This window comes from Pogonomyrmex barbatus, unplaced genomic scaffold, assembly GCF_055798465.1.
Source record: "Pogonomyrmex barbatus isolate J1 unplaced genomic scaffold, ASM5579846v1 scaffold3, whole genome shotgun sequence".
NCBI lineage: Eukaryota > Metazoa > Arthropoda > Insecta > Hymenoptera > Formicidae > Pogonomyrmex > Pogonomyrmex barbatus.
Window position 1 is genome coordinate 4,722,242 of NW_028297127.1, and position 27,007 is coordinate 4,749,248.

The window sequence follows — 27,007 nt, forward strand, 5'->3', positions numbered from 1 at the left end:
AATAATCGATTTTAGCAACAGAAACGTTAGCATAAACGGTATACTTAACAGAAGTCATACAGTAATTCCGATTGTTCTCAAGAAGATTGTTACACGAGTGATACAATTGTTGCTTAAAAGTTGAAAGTTACGAAATTGTATCAAACTTTAAACTATAGGTCGTGGAAAACAATTTATTTATCGTTGTATTAAAATTTAACTTTAAAGTTAATATCAAGTTCTTTGAAGTTCTTGGAAATGAAGAAGTTTTGATGAGATTGGCATTTAATTAATATTTTACCGAGAAAATAATTATGGTGAGATGGGGATTTTCGAAAAAAGAGAATGGAAAGTTTCTACGTGATTATCAAATGTAAATGAATATTTATTTGTAACAAATCGTAAAATTTATCTAAGAGCGATTAGAGTTGTGTCCGAAGCGCTATTGTTATATACAATTATATACATGTTTAATATTTAAATGATAACAGTCTATATGAGAAAGTAATCGGGTCCAACAAAGGAGCCGCATTTAGGAAAGTCCTGCGGCGCAGTCACCATGTCACCAGGTTCCCCGACTTGCAAAATAACGTCTAAACCGCGAGTCCAATCGGTTGCGTGTTCATCCCGAAGTATCCAATAACCTACAAAATAAAATTCCATAAAGTTAATGCACAAATGTCGCTATTACAAAAATGCATGTCATATTTCTAATTAATCCTTAGAGCTAAAACAAACAAATTCGAATCAATTTGTCCTTGATATCAAAAATTTCTTTCAAATATCTTTAAAACTAAACTGATATTTAAAATTAAAATTAAAAAGCTAAACATTCTGAAATTGGGCTCACGAGAAATTTTTTATGTATTATTATTGCTTACAATTTATAAATTGTTAATATCTTACAGTAGTTCTAAGTATAGTAGTTTCTAATAATAGTTATGCCCCCAATTTGCTTAAGAAAGCTATCAAATAATTAACGACTGAACTGGTTAGATTAGAGACCAGTATATTAAATATTTATGTCAGTTCGATTAGCGGAAAAGGTTTACCTGGATTGTCGGCTTTAAATCGCAGCGCTACGGCACCGAATTTAGGCACGATGATAGTATCTTTGACCGGTGCGCAATCGAGATTTCGCGCAAAAAGCTGTTGCCTCTCGTCTAGTTTTTTCACTTCTTGCAGCGACATACTTCGTCCAAATTGCCTGGCACCCACCACATAAAAATTGTAGCCGTGTAGGTGGTAAACTAGATCGTCCAAACCACCTGTGGCAAAGCAATGATGGATAACCCCAAATAGAATCTCTCGCAGCAAAAAATTATTACCGGGTGACCACTATTCACAGCTTAGAAAGTTATTCCATGATATTAAATTAAATATTAAGTTATAATAAATTACAATATTAAATGTTCACTGAATTATTAAAATTATTTCCAACAAGTTAACATGTTCAATAAAAAATGAACAGAAAAATTGTATTTAAAATTGTCGTTAAGCAAATGATCAATGAGAATATAATATAACAAGAAATATCACAAATTGATGATCGATGCTACTAATTAGTCGTATAATTGCGAAGCTTTATAAAGGAAATCAATCGTTCCACGCGCGCTGTTAGCGGAAGTCGCAGTACCATTCTTAGCTGTCGCAATCGTATTAAAAGAAATCGCAATGACGCGTCGAATATTTGTTTTTGAGGAGAAATAATATACACCTTCTTCTAGAAATGATTTATGATGGTAGAACAACTTTCGATCAATAACTTTAATTTTCACAGTAGATACGAAATATGGACATTGGGGTCAAATGTAAATTCTATTATGCGCTAATGTTCTTGCGTGTGCTACTTTACTCACTGTAAGATTATCCTCAAGCACGTACTTGCATCAAGAATTATGTAATAATTAAGCTAATGAACTACGCTGTATAATCTTACACACTAGATTATTCCTTTATACAGTTGACGTATAAAGAAATAATCTCGTGTGCAAAAATATAATGAATTCGTGTAGCAATCTTGTCATATTCCATATTATTTGCTTTAAAATTCTTAATTAAAATTTAATGAATATATCTTGACTTAAATATCAATGATTTAAAAATTGCTTTCTTATTTCTAAAATATTTACTGAAATATTAGATACTGGAAATAATTAATTTAATAAAAAAGTAACAATAAATGTTCACAACGTACTATTTTTTTTGTAATGGCTTGAATTTGCAAAATTATACCATTGTTTGACTTTAGAATATTAATATATCATTCAATTATATTTCGAAATATATGTTATTATCAAGATATATATTTAAAAAAAAATTATGTCGAGAAAGAAAGATAAAAAAATTTTTTGTATTTCATAAAATTAGGGAATTAAAAAGTCTATTGTTGTTTATTCTTTTCTTGGACTTAATAAAACAAAAATATGTATGTTGGATTACGGATAACAAAGCGAAGAAATGGAAGATTGAATGGAAAAATTGAGATGAAAAACTCGATCAGAATGGACACGAGACACTCGAGTCACATTGCAGGACGCATTTGCGTTTTGATCACGCTCGGATGAGACTAATTACCCTGATCCAGGAGAATAATCTCGACGGTCGCTCCAAGCGGCACGTGACGCACGTGTACACATTCGCATATGTCAGCCGCGCCGCCGTCGCCGACCGGACGGCACCGGCGTCGTGACACGGTCTCGTTGCTTTCATTGAAATCGGTCTCGTTATCGTCGCTGTTGGTGCACAGCATCCCTGGGGACACGTCCCCACCCTGGGTCAATAAAGGCGATGACGGAAACGTGAAAGTGGCGTTGTCCACATTCAACACTCGCGTCTCCGCCCCGCCGTTATCTGGACAGAAGAGAAAAGATTTTCGCGATTAGATAATCGAGTCTAATTGCGCGTTGCGACTTTCTCGACTCGAAACTAGCTGCACATGATTCTCTTAATATGAGTTTAATTGCGCGCCATTCTCTAGCTATGCATCGCGAGATTTCTTCTCCATATATAAAAAGAGATAAAAGAAAATATAAATCATTGTCCTCATTAGTAGTTAGATATTTCGAACTAAATTTAGAAATTTTTCATGGCTAAAGTGTGACAAGAAATCAATATATATGACTGTTCTCTTTTCTACAATTGATATTTTGAGAAGTTACAATAAAAGTAACAGTAAGTAACAGTAAGAAGTAACAATAAAAAATTCCCATTTCATTCAAGAGCGACAGTTTTATGTTCGTAATAATTAATATTTCTTCAGTTTGTAATAATTTTATAATCATGTTTCTACGTTAAAAGTTTTAAAATCGGAATGATAAACTCTTAATAAAAAAAATTAACAGTCGGAAGGAAGTTTTGTGATTGCAAGAAAAGTAATAGCGGTGAAAGCGCGCCTTCCTGAAAGCAAGAGACATTACGCGTACGAAGCATTCGCGGTAGCAAACTTTTAATAATCCGGATTTGAGCCTAATGTGCGAATGAAAAATAGCGGTGAAACTTGTCGGCTGAATTTTTATCTATTGATTGAGCTTGTCCGCATTAATTAATGCCCCGTGCAATTATGACCCGGTTGCATCTAATTCGCACTTTCACTCAGGCTCGTTACTTTTTCATGTTACATTACACACCTATTAATTCCATTGCTTGCATCTTGTAGCTAATTGGCAGATATAATGTCACATCCATCTTGGGCTTAGTTAGGATTTGTGGCATTTTACGCATATTTTGAATATCCATGACGCACAAATTCTCTCGGTCGCCGCATTTCTCGACGGGATTCGTCGTCAGGGCCAATCGGTCCGTTCCTGTCTCGTCGATATCGTATTGATCGATAGCGTCCGCTGTTGCTCCAGGATTTTCCGAATTGCCTTTATAATTGAGCATCGCCGCGCCACTTATTACGCTCGTTCCGCATTCTTTCGCCGTATGCACAGTCATCCAATAGGAACCGATGCGTTTACTCGCTTTGAGGACAAAGTCCGCCCTTTCACCTTTACAGAATATTGAAAATTACTCGTCAGTCCTGGTGTGTTCGATGGAAATCGTGAAAAATCGAAAAACGAAGTCTCTCACTTTGCCTATATAGAATAAGATGGAGATGGATTAAAAGAGACATCGAGCTAACATATGCGGTATTGAATGCTAACTTTCTTGCTAAGGGTAAAAGTTACGGAGGATGCTACTTAAGATCCAACACATTCAAAAGTGAAAGCGTTTAAAAAAGTAAATGTCATCAAGTGGTACTTAAATATAAAATTAAAAAATCGGAAACTTGCATGACAACGCAAAACGTTTTCCTCCCTCGTGTCTATTATTTACAGGGGCTTTGTACAATCAACTTTTTATCGAAAACAAAGTGGAGTACATAAAAAACGAAAGTATTTCGATTAAACGTGCTCGATTCCTTCGAATATCGGAAGATTGTTAAATGTAAAATCGACATTTTGCCTGCACCGTGTTAATTGCGTGCGCAGAGATTTGATTACGGGGAGAAATTCTTCAACCTTTGGCCAGAGTGATCGAAGTGATCTGTCGTGGTTCTGTAGGATGACCATCAAGCGCAATCAAGAGAAGCGAGTGGCCATCGATGAAAAGCGTCACCGGGCACGCACTGGCGCCTCCGGCATTCGCCACACGGAATCTGTGACGTCGTCCTGGAACGACCGTGAATGTACTTAGGGGAATCGGGGGTCCACCCGGCTGACGGCCTTTCCCATTAATCAAGAGAATTGCCGGTTTCGAGTGACCTTGGTTAAGCGATACTTCCGGCGAATGTTGCCACTGGGTCACTAGGACCACGTGATTAGGATCGTCAATGTCGTAAAGGGCGCGATGGGGTTCTCGAAGGTCTGCCTGTCTCACGATCAGCGATCCGATAATACCATTCGTGACATCAGCCCCTGAAAAGTTTATTTCAAAAAAATGGGTCAGTCAATTTCTATACTGATTATTATATTTATATTTTTATTATATCTTTATTATTATATTTGTTATATTAAAAAGTTGTAACTAATAATTAAATTGAATCAAATAAGAAGTTATGTCAAAATCTCAAATTATTAAATCCATCATGTGATCAAATTTAATATAAATTAATATAATTTAAAGATAAAAATTTTATCGGTAAATTTTAACTTTTGAATATATAATAAATGTGTTAATTAATAACTTCGATAGTAATATTTATGAACATAAATTTTATAAATAACTTTATAAATAATTTTTGCCTCTGATCGAGAAAATATTTAAAATAAATACCAAATTACTAACCTGCATGTGCATGCCAGAGATGAGTACCGGGTACGGAAGCACGGAATTTGTATTGGAAAGTGGTATAACTCGGTATCGGACATTGTGTGACCAACGGTGTGCCATCCATGTATGGCATTTCCACTTGTGTTTGCCCACGCCAATGCACCGCAGCTGCTTTACCAGGAAGACGATTTATCACATCCACCACTAGAATATCGTTTTCACAAACCTGTAAAAGCGTAAACATGTCTGAAAGTTCGCAATTAGTCAATTTCACTATCGTCAATCGAAAATTTTCACTGAGAAGTCAAATCGTGCTTACAAATAAGACAAATATAATTCTAATTTCAATTTATTTCCATTAAAATAATAATATATTTTAACTGTCTTTAAAAAATATATTCCTTTCTTTTACTTTAGATTATAGTTCACTTTAGATCATAAAATTATAAATATAAATACAAGAAAACTATGAAAATATTTAATGATACTAAATAATTTTTATTTAATTTCTATTTTATGTGTTCTTGAATGTATACATATTAAAATGTCGAACAATGTTCAACATTATTTTAAATAGCATCTGAAGTCATTTATTTCTTCCCCTTAATATTTTCAATTTCAAATATTGAATTCTAACAAAGTAAGTAGCATGAAACAGAAATTTTTAAAATGTATTAATATAAAAGAAATGCCACAAAAGAATAAATAAAGACTACTAAAAATAAATAACTCTATTCTCTATTTGATTCGCAAAGTGATCCGCAAAGAGAAAAAAATATATTTAACTTCAACCATCATTTCTAAAGCTTTGAAAAAAATGCTCGCGGCCGAGAAAGATCAATTAAAGAGATCTAACAGACTTTGCTTCATTTTAAAATGTTCACTCAATTAAAGAGACATGTGCGCGAGATTATTCCTGCATATTCAATAGTCGTAATTAATTACCAAGGGCGTGCATTACGCACGTGTTTCAACGATCATGTGACATTTTAATTCGAGAATCTCAACTTTCGTTCAACTATTGAGAGTATCGATTGCAAATAAAAGCGTTGATGTGGCGAAACCATTTGAAACAGATTACACTCAACTTTACATAAATTTAATGCAACGTCCCTCTGAAATAGTAACAATGGAATAATAGCATAAGGCATTTTCGTATGTTATAAACTATCGATCAATAAATTATATCTCGATTTTCGAAATAAAATTCAAAGTTCACAAAGACGATTATTTGTGAAGTTAATAATTTATTACAGATTTAATTTAATAATTTGATTTGTCATCCAATTAAATGGATAATATTTACTTTTAGCGAATTAAATCTGTCTATGAGTATTTTTTTATCTCAGGTCATAAAATGGCAAAGCGACACGCAGAAAATACTCATCAAACATGCGCGTTCTAAAAATGCTAAATGTAACTTTGTATCAGTATTTTCAATTGTCTATTAATTATTTGCGAAGAAAATGTTATGAATTGTAGAATATTCTTCAATTAAATGAAAAAGATAGCAAGCGATATTGTAATCAAATTACACTCTTGCAATGAACTTTATTGAATTCCCAGCGATAAGTGTGATGCATCCAGACTATTGATCGGTTGAACATCGAGGTCATACCTGAATACTTGGTCCTGGCATTTGACGATTGGCCGTAAGTATACCGCGTCTCTGTCCATCCGCGGAAACACAATGATTGGCCAAGCAAGCCGTCTGATTTAATGGACAATCACCGCATGATCTATAACATTGTTAAATCATAATTTCTAACATTAGACCACATACATATACTTATGCAACAGATTAAATAGATTAAATCGTTAATCGTCTTTTCCGAAAGATCGATGAAATAAAAGTTATAATATAACTTTCTAATATAATTTTCTAACAAATTTATTATTATTTTACAAATCTTATAAAAATATTTTAAAATAAATAAAAATAATTACAATTTAATGAAAAATAATATATGTTAATTAAAAAAATAATTGTATAAATAAATTATTTGCACGATTTGAAAAATGAAAAAAGAATTAACTTTATATTATATTTAACAACAAATCGAATCATTTATCCTACTTTTTTCTGTTATGTAACTGTAAAATATCACAGTCAGTATGACAATTCAGTCTCCTCGGCAGAGAACTCGTATATCTTCTTTGCTCAACGCGATATTCATTTTGCATGTCAGTTTCAACAAGACAACCGCGACTTATCGCGAGAGTCTTCCGCGTTACATCGGTTAACGCTTAAGAATTGCGTAATAGTTATACACCGACGAGCCCGAAACCGTCGGTACGGCATTATGCTACGGTAACCGTTGCATGCCATAACGTAACAGCAGAAAATGTTTCTACAATGTTGCAATCGCAAAAACGAACTCCGTAATCATATCGTGACGCGCATATGAAGAGAAATGCATAGCTCCCTTGCGTGAGGCGATTGCGATCTAAGGATTTTTTTTCATTAGATAAGTGATGATACTTTCCCTTTCGAGTTTATCTTTTTCTTTCATGCGAATGCATGAATGGAAATTGAATTTTCCATATTAAAAACTCGAAATAACCAAGCTATTATGGTTTCATGTTACTAACCTTGATCCATTATAATAGAAATTTAATTACGGTACAGGAATTACATCTCACAAAATAGAAGATAACGTTGCGTAAGATTTCGCAACAGTCAACTTTCATTATATTCATGCCTAATTCTTAATATTCTTGCTCCGATTTTTTTTTCTTTTCCACACATGACACGTACTAAATATTATACACAGCTGATTGAAACATACTACTTACGATGCAAATTCTTGCCACTTAAGTAATTAATTTCTTCTTTTGTAAAATCTTTGAAAAATTATGAAAAATATGAGGAAAACTATAGAAAATTTATGTGAAAATATCGGGTTCCGACGTTTGATTACGTTGTTGATTACTTGTTAAATTATCGAAATAAAATGTTAGCCTGATAATTAACATGTAATATTTGATTGGATGAATATTTGATCATCTTTCTTGACGTGTATGATGAAGTTTTTCCAGTATGTTATATCATAAATAGGATTAATTAGATCCTTAGAAAACGAATATAACTAAATGATTTTCTGACTTACTTGCTGAGCGATTGGAAGACTTCTAACGTGAGTTTCACCCGACAGATCATAGGCCAATCCAAGTGATGACATGGTCTGTCACAGGAGAGGAATGTTTGTTCTGGAAAAAAGAATAAAAAGAGTAAAGAGAAGAAAGTGAAAAAAAAAAACATCCTTATATTCGAAGAAAGCAGTTTTCTTTGCCCTCTTCAACCGTGAAAAAATACAAACCGACAATCGGTAGAGATGAAAGTTCAAACCGTATAAAACCATATAGAAAGTGCCAGATAGCAGAGAAAAGCTAATGATGCGCGTATTACGGTATATACATCGGATGTTGCACAGATTAGAAAGAACAAAAATGCGCTTTGCACGTTATTACCATTATATCTGTCATTATAAACGCACAATAGAACTCTAGCAATAGAAATCCTTAACTTGTATTTAATTAATGTTGTCACTTTGTTATTTAATAAAAATTCTTTTTACAAAAATTCTTTTTATCTAATTAATAAATAAATATATTTTAAAGTAATACTTTAAAACAAAATTTAGAAATTATAATAATTTATAAGATTTATATGAAACGCAAATCTGTATACATCGGCGCATTTTAATTTTTACAAAGTAATTGTTTCAACTTACTGGGCCTATAATTGTTAATATGCAAAAACGTGGCCGCAGCTACGATCATAGTGACAACCACGAGACATCGTAAAACATATGTAGTTGGGGTTGCCACGTGATAGTGAACAGCTTTATGGGAATACATCGTCTACCAACGTTGTTATAAGACAATAACAAGAGGTGACGACATGTATTCTTCGTGAGCTTTAAAAATCGGCAGATTTTAGATAGGATTTTTATGAACGGTTAATTTGTATATGTAAATTGATTATAAAATGTGAAAAAATAGTGGATACTATGAAGCAAAATATATTTAGTAACCAATTAAATAATTTATCACAGATTTCCATCAATTTGCGAGAGAGAAAATGTTTTTTAACAGATTAACGATTCTCTTCATTGGCATCGAGCCAAATGTCAGTTGGAGAAAATCAGCTCTGAAAAGAAAAGAATAACCATTTGTATAAGTGAGACCGAAAGTTGAGTCGTTGTTTGCCTCGTTCTCATTAGGTAAACTCTTTCCAGCTTTAAAATAAGCTATTCATCAATCAACTTTCGTGAAGCAAGTGTGAACGAAATGTAGAGATCAGATTTGAAGAGTAATAGAATTAACGATGATTAATCACGCTAACTAATCATATGGTAAATCTATCAGATGCTATTTATCATCTGTGCTTGCCTACACATATAACAACCAGGATGCATCTGGAAACTATAAAGTCTTCATTTGATTATAGCTGGAAATTGATCAGTTTAATTAAAAAGTTTTATAACGGATTTATGTAATTGCAACAATGATTGAACAATTATTTTCTGAAACATGTACATCTCTATATATCCTGAATAAAATGAATCCGATAAATGAGAATTAACGGAATAAGCGAGTAAGTGAGATTAAGAACAATATTTGTGCAATTTTGTTTAGTAATTGCTTTTCATCTCGATTAGTAGGTCATTATCACGTAAATGCTTATTATGTAGAAACCAATCTAATCTATTGTATAATCTTCATATAAGGTGTCATAATTCGATCGCACGTGCGATACACAGAATCATGTATCTGAAAGTTTTCCCAATCAAAACTGTTATATAAATTACGTGAAATCATAGAAATCTTTTTGCAAGTGAACTTAGCAAACCGATATAGTATACCTCTATAGAATAAAATATTGAATTCTAAATAATTATAAATAATTTCAATGTTAATTGCAACTTGCATAATATAAAATTTTTTTTTATAAATATAAAATTTATATTAATTATATTGATACGAGATTTAAAAAAATCTAACCAGCGTTTTAAATGTAACAAGAAAATAAAAAGTTATATTCTATTTACAACTTCGATCAGCTATCAATACATCCATATTTCTATTTGTTTAACTCATTTCTAGACATTAGCCTTCTACACATATAATCTTCCATTACGTAAAATCATGTTCGCTATCTATCGGTAATCGATTTATTCCGATATATTCCACAGTTAATCACTAGCGGTAAATAGGTAATTATCGATCAGAGAACAACACGTCTTTCTGAATATGACAGAGAAAAAATAAATGCAACACAAACACGAAGGAAGGTAATCAACTTTTTAATAATGCGTAAAAAAAATGTAAGAGAAGGACATGTATGAGAAAGAATAGATCTGTATGTCACTGTGGCACTGCGGACATTTACGTGGAACCGGATTATCGATATAATAAAGCCGCGGGCACTGTCGCGCTTCCCATCGAAGACTGATAGGAACAGCAAAACTCCGAAATTCGTTGCCAGAACGACGGGTTCTCTCCCGCTCCTTTTCAACGTTCCTCCTTTCTTCCTTATTGCCTTATGGTCGACAGTGCAAGTGAAAAATAGCTTTGATTACTCGTATAACTTGTTCAAGGAGACTCCAAAAAGAGCAATTAAAATAAAAGTTGCAACAAAAAATATTTATAACTTTACGAACGCTCGTATAAAGACACTTGTATAAAGACCTATAAGGCTGCCTGCTAATTACGGCATCGCCTCCATTGTGTTTGCCTATGCAGAACTCAATCGTTGAACAATTGTGCCATCGTACTGACAATAGAAGAAACGTTTCATTGCGTAAAAGCAGCTACAAATTGATGACATTAAAACTTTTCACTCGAATAAAAATTGCCAGTTGTTACATTATTGCGAGGAATAGTTGCTCAAATAAGATAATCGGATTTGAAATTATTGAAACTATAAGTGGCAATACGACATTTTCCATTTCATGCGCTGTAAACAGATGTTCCTATATTCATATTTGCTGCATATAATTTAAGTTTTTTACAAAAGAACAAATACATGCAATATTTTTAATTTAACGAAATAAATTTTAGTTTTCCTATATTAAATCTTTATGACTGCCATCATTAAAACTAATAATTTGCTATCTGACTTATGTATTAGTTACTTGTACAATAATATTACGATATTTTTCTGTCTAAGAGATTAAAAATCAATTGTTATTTAAACATGATTGTGTATATTGATTGTGTTATCAATTTCGTGATTGATGTCTTGATGAGTTAAAGATGATGAAAATAAATTTGCATAGAAAGTAAAGAAACAACGACGTTTTTAACACCCCCCGGAAGGTGTATCTATCGATGACCAATATACTTGAAATACAAATTAGATAGCTGATGAAGCAAAGTGACGGTCTAAAAAAAATTATGATCGAGATAAAATAATAAATAGCTAGATCTTCTAAATCACTACACCACTGTCGGCACGTGGATCCGTCGTATAACGACCGACGTCGCCGGTAGCGTCGCGCACCCGGTAGACAACTGACGAGGAGGCCCAATTTTGTTTCTGCGATCGTACGAATCATGACGCATATTTTCCCTCTCTCATTCGGTCCACATCCTCGAGGATCAAAGATCCATCATTATATCCGACCGGTTTTTTTCTACTCATTCCCGTGATTGCACCAACGCCTCGCGTTTTTTGCTTTAAACGTGAGCCGACCTGTATATCCAAGATATATGTCAGAGGCTGTATAACGATGAGTGAAAGTTCGCCGGAGGGTCCCCCCCTCCCCCGATCGAAGGCTCCTACCATCCCTGGCACTACTAAGACCCCGGTTCCATCTCTCTCAATCGGCCATGCGAACACTTTCATCTCCCGACCTTTCTCCTTCACGCTGGTCCAGCCGGCGCATAGATTTCGCTTTCGCTGATGCTCAATCGAATACACTCTTACTCATGCGATCAGAAACAGTAGTCATCGCGCTTGTCGCTACTATGTGGAAAACAAGTGACGTTTCGCTTTAACAGGATATTAAGCAGGAGCTTAAGCTCGCGATTATTCGGTCATTCACTGAGATTGCGACATCGCTGCTTGCTCGAGCGAAACTTTCTAGAAAGAAAGATAGTCATGTATTTTGAACGCATCTGTATACATACAGAGATCGAAGATAGCATAGAGTTCGATTCGTGCAACGATATATATCTTGAAAATTATTACTCCGGAAATGGTCGCGACGTCGCTTACATATTGAAAAAATTAATTTATTAACATTAATATAAATATATATAATATTAATACAACATATAATTTCACGAAATATAACATGAATATTTAAAAATTTTCATTTATAGCAAAAAAAATAAAGAATAAAAAAAGAATGAGAGAGACAGAGAGAGAGAGAGAGAGAGAGAGAGAGAGAGAGAGAGCTATGAAAATTGAATAATTTTGAATAATAAAATACAATATTTATACTTTTTAAATTTTTTTATATGTTGAAAAGTTTTAAAAATTTTTCATACGCAGTTACGTTTTTTTTTTAAATTGCTAGCAATTGACAAATAATTTTTTAAATTAAAAGTAGTATTATTATAGAATAATAATACATAAAAAATTAAATAATGAATAATATGGATTTACGCAGAACTGATTTTTGGACGCCTGATTTAGATTTAAGATGATTTAAGATGATTTAAGATGATTAAATAAGGTGGGAGTTGAAAATCCACACGACTATTTTTCTACGGAAATGTATTATCGAATGTATACTATACAAACTAGAGAAAACGGTTGCATTTCCTGTGGTAATAATGACAGTTCTAGCATTTCCTTTACATACCACAAACTAGTCAAAGATAGTAGTTAAAGATGAAAAAAATATGAACATTAAAGCATGGTTATTAACTTCCAAATCAATCTACGTTGAGATATTTTTTTCGAGTATAATCTTACCTGTGACATGTATAAGATGTTACATGAATAAAGTCTTTTTTGCACTACGATAATTAGTAATATACCGTACAATTATAACAACGTAAGCAAATGTATTGGAATATATAAAATTTTTGCATTGCTTCTAGATGTTATACTTTATCTAATGCACATTAGATAACAAAATTGCACTACCTAGATCTGTAATGACATTATGTTATCTAATCCATATTGAAAAAAGTAGTCATTATCGCAACACGCTAGGCGGATATTACTTCCCAACTTTACTTGACAACCATGTTCGTACTTGTCACAAGTAATAATTTGACACACTAACTCTTTCTATTATTTGACACATCTTCCCGTAATTCCGTTATGTTTCCATCTTCGTCTGCTCGTAAAGATGCATTAGGGAGAGTTGTTGGTAATGCAATTATCCGATTCAACTGTAACGCTGTTGAACGTCGTTTAAAGTGAAATTGTTCGGTCGTAAGTTTATCAAGTCATCAATAAAACTAAAAGTATTCCTGATCATTCGAGAAAGTGAAATACGTATCTCAAGACATATTTTTTATGAAAAGCATATTATTTTCTTTTATCTTAATATCTTTTTTATGAATTAAGTCGCGTTCGAGTGAAAATCTTTTGCACATAGTGTTCTGCTCGATATATTTTGTACTTTACATTTAGCAGTTATTGATGCAATCACTATATAATGATAATCAATAAAATCCTGTTTATCTAAACCTTAGAAAGGAGGCTGATAATTTTGATATACGTATACGATATAAAATGCATAAATTGAAAGAGAAAGATATAGATTCTATTTAAATAATAAAATGTTTTCTGCACCTTTTCGATGTATTTAATATTCATTTAATTATTACAAAGCAATGTAAAATTAATTCCATATTTTACCTTATAAATTAATATTCTCACATTCGTGCATTATGTGCATTATATTATTTATTCTAATTTTTATATTATATTGCATTTTATATATATATATATATATATATAAATCATATATGCTTTATATATTTATATTAGATTGTAACTTTCTATAATTTTATGTTATTTATTCGGAAGTTTTTAAGATGAAATCTCTCTTGAAATATGTATATTATGATAAGTGTAGACGGTTCCGTTTTGCACACGAGTAAAACTTCACATTTATCGTGTAATAATTGACGCTTTCACTTGTTTAATTCAACGCATCTTTCACATTTTTTCATAATTCATTAAATTTAAACAAGTATTTTATATTTTACGAATATTTTATATTTTACGAATTTTTAGAAAATGATCGAATCGTAGATAGAATTGTATGCGAATCATATTTCGATTGATTTGATCACTAACATTTGCAAATACTTATGTTATAAAGAATGCAATATAATCACGATATAATTATCAAAGAAAATACAGAATCATATATATACTCATTTATTTGTTCCGCAAATAACGCGATAGATATAAGTTCATATACGTGGGAAAACTGTCACACTTTGTCAATATAATCAGTAAATCTTTCATGTACTCGCGTTAATTATTCCATGTGTAATTTACGTTTCTGATTAATAAATGTGTAGAAATTAACATATCGAGAAATTGGAAATATCAAGACATTTTCACACGCACTTTATAATTTTCATTATGCTAAATGTCGTAAATTAAAAAAAAATGATTATTTGAAATTGATTATTTAAAAATAAAAATTAATATACGCATGAATCATTTGTAAGTAATTGTAAAAAAAAAGCAAAAAAATATTTTCAGATGTATTGTAAAAATTTCTTACTTTTTATCAAATTTTGCAAACTTAATACAGAATATTTTTAATTTTTTAACAAAAATAATTAATTAATTTAATTTATAAAAATAATTAACTAAATTAAAAGTTGATATTATTATTTCACCTGCATTTATATTTGCAAAACAAAATAATTAAAAACAACAATTATTACAATTTTGATATTAATTTAAATAACTCTAAATATTTTTTTCGTGAATAAAATATTGGATTTTGACCAGATTTTGTCTTTAAATCGATCGAATATCTATTTCTAGTTGCAAGCTAGTAAAATATTTATGACAACTTTACGTAAACGCCTAACTCTTACGTTAATAAACACAATTATAATTAACTGGATAACAAAACATCAGTGAAATTTGTATCAAAAAACCTGAACAATCAGACAAAGATTAAATGTGTTCCGAATGACAGATATTTCTCCGAAATATAAAAGGAGAGAAAGTGAAAGACTTTTTCATTATAAAAAAAGATATTCGTATTCAGACCAATACTGAATCGTTATTGATAAAAAATTTAAACACTTTTAAGACGGAAGGATACATTGTCAAAAAGCAAAACTGTATGCGAAACTGTATGCGAGAATATGGTACGACGTCACGTACTTTCACATAAGACTTTCAATTTCCGTTCCGATATCTTTTAGCATTTTATTTATGACTATCACGGCATATAAAAAAGCATTATAATTAACTAGGAATAAAATTTATTATTATATCAGTCTTCCTTTCTTTGTTTTTATCCATCTCCCTTTCTTTCTTTTTCTCTTTTTTTTTCTCCTCCGTTTCTTTAAATAATAGAGAACTTACAATAATTTATTATAAATAGAATTTTCATCATATTATTATTTCTTTCTTTTATTCTTTATATCTCAACAAGAACTTCCTTATTAGTCTTGCAAATGATGTTTTGAAAAAATGTAGTATAACACATATAAAATTAATATAAACTAATATAATGAAATAATGTAGTAATATAAAACAAATAAAATCAAATAATAAACTAATTTAATAATAATATGAAATAAGCGTATACAATAATAATATAATCAGTTTTGAAAAATACTGTTTACTTGTAAAATGCATACAAAATATATCTGTATTATGTTAAAAAAAAACTAAATATTCCTTATCAATGATAACTCACATAAATAACTCACATAAATATGCTAACAGAAACCGTCTTCAAATGGACAAAATTTTTTAATTTACTTAAATTTAATATAAAAATATTTCTACATTTGCGCTATTAGTTGTAAAAGATAATTCGATTTATTTTATTATCTAATTATCTTTCGTAGAACGACATCCAAGTAAGTTTTAAAGATAATTATATATAAATGTGCACACAAAATGATTTTTTACTATCATTGATTCTCAAGGCGATAAAATATGAGATTTATATGCGAGCGAAAGTAAACAACTTTTGTAAGGTCGTATAAATTGTACAAAGTAATAATTCTAAATATAAAATACATGTTTTCTCTATAATAAAGTAAACATAAAATTACAAATAGAATTCCATTTTACTTAAAATAAGTATAATTTCAAAATATTCTTTTGCAATTACAGATAAGAACATTCTGCATAAAATCATATTTAAAAAAAAATTTTTATTAAATTATTGTCAATTATAAAAAAATTTATAAAAGAATATTTTATATGACAATAAAGATGTTAAAAATTGTAAAAAGTTTTATTTACAAAAAAATTATATTTAAAAATAAAGATATTTTTAAATAATTATATTATCTTTATTACACTTTTGTTTTTACCACAAGTACTTTTCCTCTTTAATGTTTCAAATAAATCTTATTCGCTTTCTATCATTAGCATAGAATGCTAAGATTGATGACATTAGACCGGAAAGCACGATAGTTCAATACATATACATCAAGTTGATGCTATCTTATATATATATATATATATATCATAACTAACAGATGCAACCGCAGGCGATCACCATTCATAACAATAAGATTGGTAACACAAGTACATGTATATACTTACACAAATATATGTACATTTTAAGGACTTCTTGCACAAAATATAATCTGTGCTATTCACGCAAAATACTTGTGTACTATCTCAAATATTTTTTACATATCTATGTATATCGTAAGATAGTATATTTTAAAAGAAGATATTATCTGTAATTAAAAAAAAAAATCTTTCACAAGTGATTTTGTCAATAGAAAAATTTTAAAAGAGGAGAACTTTTACTCTAATTCTAATAAAAATTTTGTACTAACTGAATCGTGTAGAAAATAATAATGTAATTAATATTGATGCATATGAATTTATAATTTTGTTGATTTTTTCTTCAATTCAGATTAATTTAAAGCTAGCAATACATTAAGCATATCAAATTTTTGCTATTCATTTGTTATAGCTGTATTTTTAAAAAGTTCATATTTCTAATTGCATATATTTTAATATAAAAAAATACACCTTTTTATAAGTTAATACTTTAACTGATAAAAACTAATATGATAAAAATATTTCTGTGTGTTGTATTTAATTTAATTTAGATTATTTAAAATTTAAAATAACTATAATGTGATCTTAATTATAGGATAATTAATATAAATATAAAGTAACAGAGATGTAAAATTAACTTATGAATAGATTATCACAGAAATGTATTTTTATATACATTATTCTATTTATTTAATTGTAAAACGATAATAGATAGTGTTTATACAGTACGTCATACAAATAAACTGAAGCAAATGCACGTGTTTTTTTTTTTTATCAAAAGAAGTATAAAGAGAAAAACGTTAGAATATTTGCTTATACTTATATTATACTTATAAATTTATATTTGTTTCTAAACAAATTTTAAGCAAAGAAGAATTACTGATATGAGCAAAAAAACATTTATTTAAATATAATTCCTAAATTCAGATACTTTTAAAAAATTTTAAAACAAGAACAAGTACAATAGATGTGTATATTCTTACTAATAATTGCTTCTAATTGTGGCAGTTTTTATACCTTATTACCTTTTTAATTATTTTTACCGGAAATGATGCCAAAAATCAAATATGTAAAGTGAGCCTTTAAACCTTTTGAAACTTCAAAATATAAAGCTGAATATATTTCACGATAAAGGGAAAGGAATGTTCTCACGAGCAAAGCATAGGATGTGATTTTATCTCGCGCTCATAATCGTCTCGTGAAACGCGTTTTGCATTTTTGCTTTTGACGAATATTTATTTAATCTTTCTAGATTCTTTTGCCTACCTGGTATGGGCGTGAGATAGATGATGGTCGCGACGACAGAACTCATGCCAACAAAGATCCCGAATCTGAAGAGCATGGTGCACCTGGCGGATTGGGACTTGTTAGCCGGAGAACCGCGAGAGGCGCGAGAGCGTGGAAATGCAAGTCGAGAGTAAGTACGGACTGTCCGGTGTCGTAGCCGCGGACACACTAACACCGCTCGAGCAAGTTCATTGCCAGAGAGAGAGTCGATTCTCGATTAAAAGAAAGATGTTTCAAGTGCGGAAGCACTTGCATATATGCTGTGCCGTTTACGGCCTCTCAGCACGGCAGAGATTATACATGGCTGTCCCCCAGAATGATCACGAAACCTCCTCGCAATCCTCAGGGAAATCGTGAACTCGTTGACCTCCTCGCGATGGAATCTTTCTTACTCCGAGATCTCAACATTGAATTAATAGCACGAAATACAGACGTACTGCTACTTAATTTGTACGCTAATACGTTAGCTATATTTTGACCGCATGAATTATCTGAAAATTGCCCCTATCGCGAAACATGAGAATCAAAATGGCTATGTTTTGTAATGTAATTGCATCTCTCTGGAATTTTGATATTTCCTATCATATAAATCTTATTGCATAAGTCTAAGTATTACAATTTATCTTTTTTTTATATTTTCGTTTTGTTATTTGGAAATCCTTAATTTTTCGCTGGTTAGAAGCTCAATTTATATTGATGAAAACTTTCTTTCGTGAATTTCGTATATATTTTATTACGTATTTTTTTATGGTTATAATAAACATTTTCTCATATGATTTATAATCACATATTTAATAACGTTTAATAATGCATCTAAAAAGACTAAAGTAATTTGCAGACAAGCTAATGTTACTTAAACTACAAAAATAAAGAAGAAGAGGAAATGATTAACATGTATAATATCTAAGAAACCTTTTATTTATTTTTCTATTTTTATAACATTTGACTATTTTCTGTAAAATATCGATATAAATAAACCTAATGTCTATAGAATTTATTTTTTATTTACTTTTAAAACTGTTATATAATATACTAAATAAAAAAGATGATATATAACTAATATTTGTATAACAAAAGTACAGTAATAGTAAAATTACAATTATAATTATATTAAATATAAAAATTCAGTTTAAATAAATAGTAATAATAATTAATACTCAGGATGTAGGATGAATATACATTAAAAATGATATCCCAATATAATGCACCGAAACAAAATGTAGCACGAATATGTAGTAAAAATAAAATATTAACAGTATAAAAAAGTAAATTAACTTCATTTTTTCAATGTTTTCTAATGTATAAAAGAAGTTTTGATGTGATTATATATTGTTACACAAAAGAGACTAGGATAGATTTAAAAATATTCTAAAGTTCTGTTTTAATCAGATCATCTGTTTTAATCAGATTTTCCTAATTTTTTTATTAGTTTTACAAATTTAGAAATATTTTCTTCTGATTAAAATATATGTGTTAATATTTATCAAAATAATTGACTTTATATCGAAAACAGATAAAAGTTGAAAAATTCAAATCTTTTCGATTTCAGTAAAAAAATAGCCATATATACGCATCTATAATAATTTCTTTCATATATTTCACATATGCATTATAATTTCTGTTTAGGATATTAATGCATATGTATTTATTGTTTATATAATTATATTATCATCGTATGTGTAAATCATAAGCTTATTCATTTCAGTTGAACTTTTTGTATTTTTTCTCTCTTTTTCTTTAATATAGAGAGATAAAGAGAAAAGATGAATCGTGCAAGAAGTTCAGTTAAAAAGAACATATATTGCGAAGTTCATAGCGAGAGAACGTGATGGCGATATTGCTGCGAACTGAACTTGTGAATGGCTTTGATCAGTATTGTCTGAGATACATGAGATTGCTTCACACGAAAGAGAATACTATTAAAATGATTGAAGTTACAAATCAGAATTTCAATGAGATATATCCACATTTGGAGCACGCAATGAAAAATGCGAGTTTTATAGCGATTGACGGAGAATTCACAGGTATAGAAGTGGCTAATGTAAAAAATAGGTTAGTTTGCGCTCTTTTGGAAACACGTATTCGGTTCAAAAAATAATATTAGAGCACCTTCATGATTATTATTGCAGTTTGTTCGATTCCATACATGAACGCTATGAGAAAAATAGGAGTAGTATTCAGCCCTACATAGTAATTCAATTCGGTATCTCGGTGTTCCAACGTGTCCCAGATGAGAACGTATATACTGCAGAGGTCTTTAATTTCTTTCTGCTACCCAGATCGATTTCGTTAAAAAGCAGGCAATTCCTCTGGCAAGTTTCAGCGTTGGAGTTTTTGACTTTGTATGGATTTGATTTCAATAAAGTACGTATGTACTTTCTACATGCTTTATATATGTTTCCAAACTGAGAATCCAGTCTCAATTTGGTACAACACGATCAAATCGCTTTAGTAGAAATAAGAATTTACATGAAACTTACAAACAATTATGAACCTTGTTTTGTATTGAAAGCACTAGGCAAACCTATATTTATATTTGTGTATTAGGATTATCTTCTATATATGCATTATATGTTGCATCTATTATATATTTATTTCTTGTATTAAGGAGTAATTTAATATATTTGTACGACATACTGATTTCTCATGATATTTTGATTTGAGAAATAAAATTATTTAGAATACTAACTTGGCTTTCTTAATATGTTTTATATATACACTTTATATATTACAAGATATATTATATTGAATTATTGAAAATGTAATACTGTCTGTGATGAGAATATTCTGATCTAACCATATAACAAATATGTTAAATGTCCAATTTTACTTAATTTTATATTATTCTATTATCAAGAATAAATAACAAATTTAATATGAAAAATTTTTAGCTTGCTTATCAGGGTATTTCATATCTTAATCAAGATGATGAAGCAATCTTACGACAACAACTACAGGAGAATACATTATTCAATAGTGTGGAACAATCTATCTCTTATGTAGAAGAAGAGGATTTTAAAGACAAAGTCATACAGATAAACGAATGGTTGAACAATGCTAAGAATGAAACTGACTCATTTAAAATTGATTCTCCTACTCCAACTTTACAATATTATATGCATAAAGAATTGAGAAGATATTTCTCAAATATTTGGACTTATTCAGGGAATAATGTGGTATAATTAATTTAATATTATTATGAGAAAAGGGATTTTTGTTATGAAATTCAATTTCTTTTTCGAAGTTTTTAATATCAACTTTTCAGATAACTGTGATTAAAGTGCCATCAAAATCAAGAAAGATTTTAGAGCAGGAAGAAGGCTCTATATTAGACAATGTATTGCTCGAATCATACATAGGTTTTTCAAAAGTATTTAAGCTTTTGGTTACTTTACAAAAACCTGTAATTGTACATAATGGTTTTCTAGACTTTATGTTTATACATCAACAATTTTACAAATCATTACCACGTATGTATTATTATACGATGTTAGAAAATTTATTTGTTAAAATATTTTGTATAATATACAATATAGAAAATTAAATCACAATTAACTATAGATAATATGTTTTGCAGAAAAATATAATGAATTTAAAAATAACATACATAAACTGTTCCCAATAATTTATGATACCAAATTCTTAAGTTTTGAACTAAGAGAGATCCTTAAAACAGAAGGTAATTATTTATTTATTTATTTTTATAATTAGAAACTTATATATTTTTCTAATTAGAAACTTATATATATATTTTTTTTTCTTTTAGAAAAGTGGAAAGTTAATACTCTAGGTGGTTTAGTTCATCATTTTACAGAAAAATACGGAAAAAATGTACCGCTTGGATCACCTGTTATTAAACTTACTAGTCAAACAGATTCAGATAAAATAGATGGTAGATATCTTTTTTTCTTATACTCAATACTTTATATTATTAATACGTTATAATTTATCTATTAATTTATCTATGAATTATAATATTTTCAAATTTTTAGATATATCTCCTAAAAAATATCATACTGCAGGATGGGATGCTTATTTTACTGGTTATATATTTATTAGAATTTCTCATCTATTTGCTACAAAACGTTATGAAGAGTAAGTTATATATACAATTGCATGTACAATTAAAAGTCAATAATTATTCATTTCTTTTTCTTAATAAGCTTCTATACATTTTTTATCTTATGATTTTAGAAGTTTGACTTCGAAACAATTTACACATACAGAATTAATGAACAGTGTAAAACGCTATACAAATTGTGTAAACATTGTACGGGGTAGTACTTCACATATGGTAAAGAAACACAAAGTGTTTTAATAAGTATTTATTGTTATTCTGTAAGAATATTTGATATATATTATTTTTTCATAAAGCAAACATAAATTTCTTAGACTTTTGATGGACCTGAACCTAAATCGACTCGACCAAAATGGCTTTATGTGAAAACATTAGCAACAAAACCGATAACTGCTTTACAGGTATTATATTTAATTATATATAACATTTTAAATATAGTAAATATTTTAATATATTATATAACATATTTAACATATTATATTCGAAAAACGAAAATTATCTTCGAAATATTGATTTTTTTGCATGTTTTGTTCGAACTGATATATTAAGCACTTTCAGTGATTTTTAATTAATCTACATTATTTTGAAATATTTGCACAGATAGCTGAAAAAATGTCAAAATTTGGCACTGTGGACGTGAAACAATATACACCCAAGCGCGCGTTAGTTGCAGTAGCAAATCATGGAAGGTTAGTGAGCTACTTTAAAATCTTTTTCATTTCTCTTATTTATAATATTATTTTTATGTTTTATATTATATATGTATAAATAACATCATTATTACAAAATTTGCTTGTATAAAAAATAGGACACAACTTTATATATGTATTGAAAAAGTGATTACTGCCAACTGCGTTCGATTTCGTGATATATGTGAAAATATCATAACACTATAGTAAAAAAGAGAGGGAGGGAGGGAGGGAGAGAGAGAGAGAGAGAGAGAGAGAGAGAGAGAATGTGTGAGAGAATGTGCCAGAAATTAATCTTAGTAAAGACCAGAATTATCTTATGTTTGATTTTCTATGATTCTGACTTCTTCACATATATTGCATATATATATATATATATATATTGAATATATAATATACAAAGAAAAGACAAAAAAGAAATTTATAATAATTTATAATAAAGCTAAACTTTTCAGTGCAAGGTAACTGAATTATTTTGAACACTTTTCAAAGGCAATTACATATATTCACAACATTGCACAACATATGATTTTAGTATATCTCCCTTAATCATCTCCCTTAATCATTTTTATATAAAACAATTCTATTGCAATATACACTTTCTTAAAAGTGAAGTGAATTAAAAATTATTTACATTCCTCGAACTTATTCAGTAACCAGAATATAATTGCTAAGAGATTATAATTTTTTTAATAATTTAGTATTCAAAACATTAATTGTATTTTTTTCTAAATTTTTATAAAATATTAATTTTGAATAACTACTTCGATTTTTTTAATCTTAATATTTTTTAAAATAATTTTGATAATTATTCTTATTTGAAAATTGGTGAAAGTCTGATATAAAATAAAATTTAAAAGAATGAAAATGGCCTTAAAAAATCACATATATTTGATATTTAATTATACCAATATATTTCCTCTATGTTTCAATTATATCTCATATATATATATATATATATATATATATATATATATATATATATAAAGTAATTATAAAATAATAAAATACTCATCCAAACTAGACTATGCATTTAAAGTGATCAATCCACTTATTTGATTGGCACGATGTTACATGAAATTATTACAGCATTTCTCACACAATGCGAATTGCAACATACAGTTCAGCCACAGTTTATTTCTCTGGGTCTCCTGTACGATCAATTGATCGACTACGCACGTTTGTCTAATTCAGATAGCCTGAAAACACAAACTGTTGAATATATCGCTAATTCAGTGAGTCTGTTATAACTGACTTGTTTGGCAAATTGAATGTGTTGAGATAACGAATGCATTAAGTGCCTTGCAACTGTTTAAACGCTGTAGATGTGGCGCGACCTTCCATTTTTATCAATAAAGTAAAAATAATGCCCTAATAGAACATCTAACCTAACATTACAGATTATATTTAATAAGATATGTCTTATTTATTATCATTTTTTTGTGTCAAAATGTTTAGTGAAAATTTTTCTCTCTATTTACAGAACGATTTGATAAGAAAATATTTGAAATAATTTCTTTGCGCATTTCTCTACAGAAGATAATCTAAAAAAATTCGCTTCTATATTGGAAAAAAAAATTATTGCGAGGAATGATCCGATTTTTCATCCGATTTTTATAATGATATTTTTCTAAATATTTGTAATACAGATAATTGACTCGATGCCGTCATATTGTACGCGTAAGATTTTCTTCGTCATTGGCACTCGTCCCATCTTTATGTCGCTTTTACCAACGAACTTTTGCGGATATATTTATAGCACTTATTAAAAGACCGCCACTGTCTACACCGTGTACATTATTATTAACGATCTATTATTATACTCAATGTACCACACGTGTGCAACTTTTGTCACGCGAAATTGACTTAACGCGTTATTACGTTTATCTCGTCAACAATCAGGATTGTTGGACACATCTCGTTTGTGATGATCAAAAGTAATTTTCTTAACTATTTTACAGCGCACGGGATATATTGCTACACTTCAAACAAAATAAGGAGTTATATGTAGTACCTTATAGTTCCATACGGCATTCACGATCAGTTCAACTTCTCTTATGGTATGTATAAAAAGCAATAATTTATCAAAATATTTTAAAGTAATATAATGGTTTAAATTTCAATATAAATTGCCTTTTAAAACATATAAAATAAATGTCAAGCTTTAATTTACTTGAAGATTTAACTTACTTGGAATATAACTTGTGCATATTTCTGTTTATTAGTAATTTAGAATATTTGAAAGAAAATTTATTATTAATAATAATTAATTTCATAATTAATTATTATTAATAATAATAATTAATAATTATAATTAATTTCATTATTTTATGATTCGTATTCATCAATTATAATATCTCAAAATGTTTTAGAAGTTATTATTTTTTTATTTATTTGATAAAGTATTTTCTATACATTTAATTTTAATGTATCATAAAAAAATTTTGAAAAATTAAATTCGAGAAATAAATTTGAAGTTAAATCGATTTCACAGAAATAGTTCGTTTCTTTTTTTATGGAATTTTCACAATTTTATATCAATATAATCAAAGTATTTTAAAACGAAAATTGCTTTAAAGTTTTCTTCAATAATTTAGAAATTAAAGTACTATACTACTAAAGTACTATACTACTACTAAATATTTATAATGATTTGATAAACTTGAAGCTTGATAAACTGGAAGCTTATTTAAATGCGTCAAGATGTTTAATATAGAAAATCGAAGACTAGACTTTTGAAAATAAAATATTAATAGCGAATTAATCGAAGGAAGCCATAATAAAGCGCAATAATTCTAGGGCACTTTATTCTTATGCATTAATTTTGGAATATATTGTAGTGTATAATCGGAAATTCTATTTTATTATATTTTAATCGGCGGCCATGAAGCATTAATATCAATCCGATCCTTATAGTGAAACGTCCCTGAACATTACGTCAAACAAATTAATGGCTCGCAATTGAGCTGTGTTCACAAATCTCTAATTAGCATCAACATTGCCGTGGATGCAGAAGTTGCACTCATCTTGCCAATTATTGCGAAGGTATTATGGCGACTCGATCATCATATTACCTAACGCTCGATGAAAGACTCGCGTTTCTGCAGCCTGTCACTTTCTGGCTATTCCGATTTGTATAATCAATATATCAATCCGCGCCCATCTTTATCATGTTTCGAGTGCAATGATGATGTTATATTTAGGTCGCTAACTTTCCGTTTTCCTGTCCATTTAAACATCATATACAAAGTTTCTGAATTTATAGAGTGCTTTTGAATATTGATAACTTTTGTGATTTTTGTTTCCGCAACTACTTTTAAAATGTTCGACTTTAAACTTGTTGACATCATGACATTTTCCATTTTCGAGTGAAATTCTCATCCGATATTTTCGAGGAATTTTATTTTATTGGCGCAAAAAAAAATGTATGAGTTATAAAACCCTTTGAAAGCATTATTTTGGAATTAATCGAAAAACATATAAGTTAAATATTTAAATATTTTAATTTTTCAATTTTTTATTGTTATTTATATGTGCATAAATGTGTAAGTTGAAATTAAATGTTTTTGGAAATAGTACTTCGATTACAAAATTAGAGAAAAATGTTTACATTCAAATATTTTAATTCAAATATTTTATATTTTATATTTTAATATTTCATATTTTAATTTTAATTTTATTTATTTTTTATTATTAACTTGTATATACAATGCATGTATCATAATTATAATTAATTATATTTTTTCAACTACAGGAGCAGTATAGTTGTATCTGGTGGGATCTTTGCGTGGGTATTTCATGCGAAATTGCATAGAAGTTCTTAAATAGACTGTAAATATTTCCAAGACGACATAAACGAACAAAAATTTCAATTGAAAAATATTTGTAGACCGAATTTATTAGAAAAAATATACAAAGTCTTAATGTAATAAGAACAATAAAATACATTTTTGTAATAGTAACAAAAAGTAAAATACTTTATTAGGATGACAATTATATAGCGATTTTTTTTTATCC

At 29.2% G+C, this 27,007-nt stretch overlaps 2 protein-coding genes across 4 annotated transcripts; one reads left to right on the forward strand and one right to left on the reverse strand.

Moving 5' to 3' along the window:
* Nucleotides 1-343: 343 nt before the first annotated feature.
* LOC105423299 (multicopper oxidase 3) lies at nt 344-18,336 on the reverse strand. 2 transcript variants are annotated; one of them, XM_011632999.3, is made up of 10 exons: nt 10,379-10,703; nt 8,970-9,388; nt 8,346-8,445; nt 6,854-6,974; nt 5,251-5,461; nt 4,485-4,880; nt 3,609-3,971; nt 2,557-2,832; nt 1,032-1,247; nt 344-623 (listed from the first exon to the last, which is right to left on the reverse strand). In XM_011632999.3, exons 2-10 carry the CDS (start codon nt 9,094-9,096, stop codon nt 472-474), a joined length of 1,962 nt encoding a protein of 653 aa, XP_011631301.2. In that variant the 5' UTR covers nt 9,097-9,388; nt 10,379-10,703; the 3' UTR covers nt 344-471. The 2 variants fall into 2 exon arrangements, with proteins under 2 accessions (XP_011631301.2, XP_011631302.2); XM_011633000.3 differs by lacking the exons at nt 8,970-9,388; nt 10,379-10,703 and adding an exon at nt 18,203-18,336.
* Nucleotides 18,215-26,986, forward strand: LOC105423296 (pre-piRNA 3'-exonuclease trimmer). Of its 2 annotated transcripts, XM_011632994.3 has the most exons (13): nt 18,215-18,357; nt 19,970-20,275; nt 20,353-20,587; nt 21,115-21,399; nt 21,489-21,693; nt 21,801-21,902; nt 21,990-22,115; nt 22,216-22,318; nt 22,418-22,517; nt 22,616-22,702; nt 22,902-22,990; nt 24,952-25,050; nt 26,745-26,986. In XM_011632994.3, the coding sequence occupies exons 2-13, from the start codon at nt 20,052-20,054 to the stop codon at nt 26,812-26,814; spliced, it is 1,725 nt and encodes a 574-aa protein (XP_011631296.2). In that variant the 5' UTR covers nt 18,215-18,357; nt 19,970-20,051; the 3' UTR covers nt 26,815-26,986. The 2 variants fall into 2 exon arrangements, with proteins under 2 accessions (XP_011631296.2, XP_011631298.2); XM_011632996.3 differs by lacking the exons at nt 22,902-22,990; nt 24,952-25,050; nt 26,745-26,986 and having other exon boundaries at nt 22,598-22,654.
* Nucleotides 26,987-27,007: the final 21 nt, after the last annotated feature.

Excerpts from the sequence above, each read along its gene's own strand:
- LOC105423299 (XM_011632999.3), bottom strand. The coding sequence starts at position 9,096 with ATGTATTCCCATAAAGCTGTTCACTATCACGTGGCAACCCCAACTACA. Across the intron at positions 5,462-6,853 it reads TGCCAGGACCAAGTATTCAG|GTTTGTGAAAACGATATTCT; the intron begins GTATGACCTCGA and ends ACGCTTTTACAG. Across the intron at positions 4,881-5,250 it reads TCTCTGGCATGCACATGCAG|GGGCTGATGTCACGAATGGT; the intron begins GTTAGTAATTTG and ends TAAACTTTTCAG.
- LOC105423296 (XM_011632994.3), top strand. The coding sequence starts at position 20,052 with ATGGCGATATTGCTGCGAACTGAACTTGTGAATGGCTTTGATCAGTAT. Across the intron at positions 22,116-22,215 it reads AGATTCAGATAAAATAGATG|ATATATCTCCTAAAAAATAT; the intron begins GTAGATATCTTT and ends TCAAATTTTTAG. Across the intron at positions 22,319-22,417 it reads GCTACAAAACGTTATGAAGA|AAGTTTGACTTCGAAACAAT; the intron begins GTAAGTTATATA and ends TTATGATTTTAG.